General features: G+C 35.8%; 1 protein-coding gene across 2 annotated transcripts; it reads left to right on the forward strand.

Moving 5' to 3' along the window:
- Positions 1 to 6: 6 nt before the first annotated feature.
- LOC109828570 lies at positions 7 to 3305 on the forward strand. 2 transcript variants are annotated; one of them, XM_020395534.1, is made up of 4 exons: positions 7 to 873; positions 968 to 1046; positions 2075 to 2170; positions 2787 to 3305. In XM_020395534.1, the coding sequence occupies exons 1-4, from the start codon at positions 698 to 700 to the stop codon at positions 3075 to 3077; spliced, it is 642 nt and encodes a 213-aa protein (XP_020251123.1). In that variant the 5' UTR covers positions 7 to 697; the 3' UTR covers positions 3078 to 3305. The 2 variants fall into 2 exon arrangements, with proteins under 2 accessions (XP_020251123.1, XP_020251124.1); XM_020395535.1 differs by having other exon boundaries at positions 971 to 1046; positions 2787 to 3297.
- The last annotated feature ends 294 nt before the right edge of the window (positions 3306 to 3599 follow it).

Here is a 3599-nt window from a genome sequence, read left to right on the forward strand (position 1 = left end):
TATGGATTCAAGGGAAACAAGATCTTTGCTTTCATAACAATTGGGTATTGTGGACAGTAAATTTCATTAGTTGTTCACGATATGGGTCTCTTTTCTTTCATTATTACCATCTCTCCTTATGTATTGTATAGGACTAATTTTTTTTCTTATATAATTATAATGTTGTTGTAAATTATTATTCTCTTGATAACATTCTCTTGGGATTTTTTCGTGACACTGATCTAGACTTGATTGTTATCCTTTACTGCAGAAATTGCCATCTGTGTATTAAAATTAATGTTCATTGACATATCATATCCTTTCAAAAAAAAAGCAGCAAGATCGAGTTTTGTTAGTGGAAGCATCCAGTCGTTATCTCTGGATATCTGATTGTCTAAAGATTGTTGTTAGTTGTTTTCCAAGAATATATCCTTTCCTGATGTTATACAATTAACACTGGAATGCTTACACTTGTTTACTTTGCAGTCCTAAAGCCTGGCTGTTAATTTGATAAGTTATGCTGCCTTATGTTTACCCTGGAAAGTCTCATATAGATATTCTTGCAGTCAGGTGATGAACATACGAGCTCCAAAGCACTTGCTAATATGCTCACATCAAACCGTGGAATGTCCTTTTTCCTTTCTTCTTTATTCTACTTGTTTCTCTGCTCTTATTCCCTCTCATCTTTGTTTTATTCTCAGCATTTTCTCCTTTAAGTATGCTGTTTGTCAGAAAGTTATGTTCAGCAAAAAATAAAGGTGGAAGAGTGTTGCATTTCATGGGTGCCTTGGATCTGACCGTTCAAGTGTATAACATTTCTTCTAGAGCAACGAAGGAAGACTTGATAACCTTCTTCTCATATTGCGGTAATATTGATGAGATTCAGCTTCAAGGGTAACATGAATATCTTTTCCATGTTCTCTCAAGTTTTGCAAGCTATGTAAATTGTATTTATTGGTGATGTAGTTTTGATTGTTTTGGTTCTCAGCAGGGATGGAGATGGGTCACAGTTGGCGGTCGTGACTTTCAAGCAGCCTTATGCCTTTAAGACAGCTCTTCTATTGAATGTAAGTGGAAATTAGTTACTGGTATTGTTTAGTTGTGATATTTTGGATCCTTTTTCTGGATGTTTAATTCTTGTGCTAGTTTTGCTAAGGACAAATTTTCATTTTAGACCCTTTTAGGAATTTATTTCCAAAAATCGACCCCTTTTAGATTTATTTGCAAATTTCGATCCAGTTCCAGCCACTTGGCTGAAACTGGGTCGAAATTTGCGTATAAAGTTGATAAACTTCACGGGATTTAGAATCCCATGAAGTTTAGTCCTTAATTAAACTTCATGTGATTCTAAATCCCGTGAAGTTTAGATTAGCCTAACTCTACGGGATTTTAAATCCCGAGGAGTTCAATATAACATGGTCGCCATAGTTGGGCAAGTGGTTAGCTCAAAGAAAGCTAAACTTCAATCATTCAATTGGTCTTGAGTTCGAATCTTATCCCAACATATTTTTTTCCTTGAACATTTAAAAAAATTTACAAGGCTAGGATTCGAACCATGTGCTTCCCATCCAAGTCTTATAAGCTAATGCTATAACCACTAAACCCATTGCACATAACTACTTTATGTAATTTGTTTAATATAAACTTTACGGGGTTTAAAATCCCGTGAAGTTTAGTAGCAGTTTATCGCCTGAGCCAAGCTTTTTGGTTAGCGCTAATTAATTAAGGACATAACTTCACGGGATTTTAAATCCTGTGAAGTTTTTCAACTTTAGTCGTAAATTTAGACCCAGTTTCAGCCACCTGGCTGAAACTGGGTCGAAATTTGCAAATAAATCCGAAAGTAGTCGATTTTTGGAAATAAATTCCTAAAAGGGTCTAAAACGAAAATTTGTCCTTTTGCTAAAGAAAATGGCACAGTAAAATGTTCGGCAGTAAACCTTTTCTAGTTTGATATACTTCTATCTAGATCCCTGATTTCCCCCCATCTCCATGATGTTTTTTCAGGGGTTACTGCACATCACCAAACAGTCGTAAGACTATTTTTCACTTGGTTGAACATTAAACCAAGTTCTTTTACTTGCTTTATTTGCAGGATGCTATACTAATAGATCGACGAGTTTGCATATCGCCCTTGGAGAAGGATATTGTCCCAATTATTTTTTGCTTTTCGGAGAGAGAGCAGACCCAGGCAAGGTTTTCCCCTTTCACTTTGTTTAACATAATTGAAAAATGAAAAAGAGCAAACATCAATATATCAATTTCTTCTCATCTTTCTGTTAAAGTTCCAATCATTGTGCCAGTTACGCAATCTGTTTACTTATGTCGTTATACCAAATAGCTTTGGCGCTTGTGTGAAATACAATTTTGTTATCATTCTCTAGTTGTATCTTATATGTAGTAGGCCTTCCATTATGAACATTTCCTACTGTTGGTGCTAGTATTCGCAGCTTTAAAAAATTGTTTTTAGTATCCAGTATATCTGGTTTATTTTTACCAAAAAAACATAACTGAAAGGCCCTCTCGCATACAAAACCTAGGTCGTACTTTATTATATCATTTAGAATTAAAATTCACCAAGAAAACATGAATAAAGAGTATTAATTCGCAGCTACATTGTAGGCCTTGGTAAGAAGGATGTGTTAGTGGTAAAAAATTGTAGGTAAATACTTAATGGAGGAGGTAAATACTTTAACAACAAGCACATGCAAAAATTGGAAAAAAAGACTTGCTTGTCATACTTATTGCTACTGTTGTAAGAGACTTAGATTAACAATTCATGCTCAAATCCTATTTATATAATGCAGGGAACAACAACAAAAGTAGCAACACGCCGAGGGCATGAAATTCTGAGCAAGGTAAGTGATAAAGTGACTGATAAGGTGACTGGTATCGGTAAAACATTGGCGAAACAAGCAAGCACAGCCATGCTTTCAGCAGAACAGACTGTTGGCAGTGTGGGATCTACTATTAGCAATAGCAGCTACTTCACTACGAGCACTCTTTGGCTCTCCAATGCGCTTGGCCGTGCAGCGAAGAGTGCGGTGCAGCTCGGCCATGGCAAAGCTAGGCATCAAAGCTCAGGGAAGAAAAAATAGTGAAGTTTCCCAGATATGCATGCTAGCATTCTTTAAAGTGAAGGCAAAGCTAATAAGTTGTATCGGAAAGTAAACGGTAAACGATACAGGCGCCAAGTTTACTGTAAAAATAAGATGCTTCCAATATGGTTTTTATTCAACAAGTAGTGAAGTCAAATGTGTGCAAATGTTGAAGTAGCATGTTTTTTGGCTGCCAAATTCACTCACTAGATAAGAGTATACAAAGAGCATAACTTGAAATTAGACCTAAAGAGTCAGTCCTACTATGCCTCAAGAGGGAAGTCATTCAGTTTTGTTCATGCACTGGATGGCAGATTTACTGTTAAATCATTGCAAAACATGAGAGTTTAGACGTCAAGGCACAGATCCAACGTTTTTGAGAAAATTTTACAAAATTACAAATGAATTTGAAGGTGGTTTGTGGAAAATTAACTTCAACAATTTTTAATGGAGAAAACTATTAGAGACTTTTCTGTAGTGTACGATGACAATTAGGATAAGTTGTAGAGTGCTTTGCACACA

This window comes from Asparagus officinalis, unplaced genomic scaffold, assembly GCF_001876935.1.
Source record: "Asparagus officinalis unplaced genomic scaffold, Aspof.V1 AsparagusV1_Un2416, whole genome shotgun sequence".
Classification (NCBI taxonomy): domain Eukaryota; kingdom Viridiplantae; phylum Streptophyta; class Magnoliopsida; order Asparagales; family Asparagaceae; genus Asparagus; species Asparagus officinalis.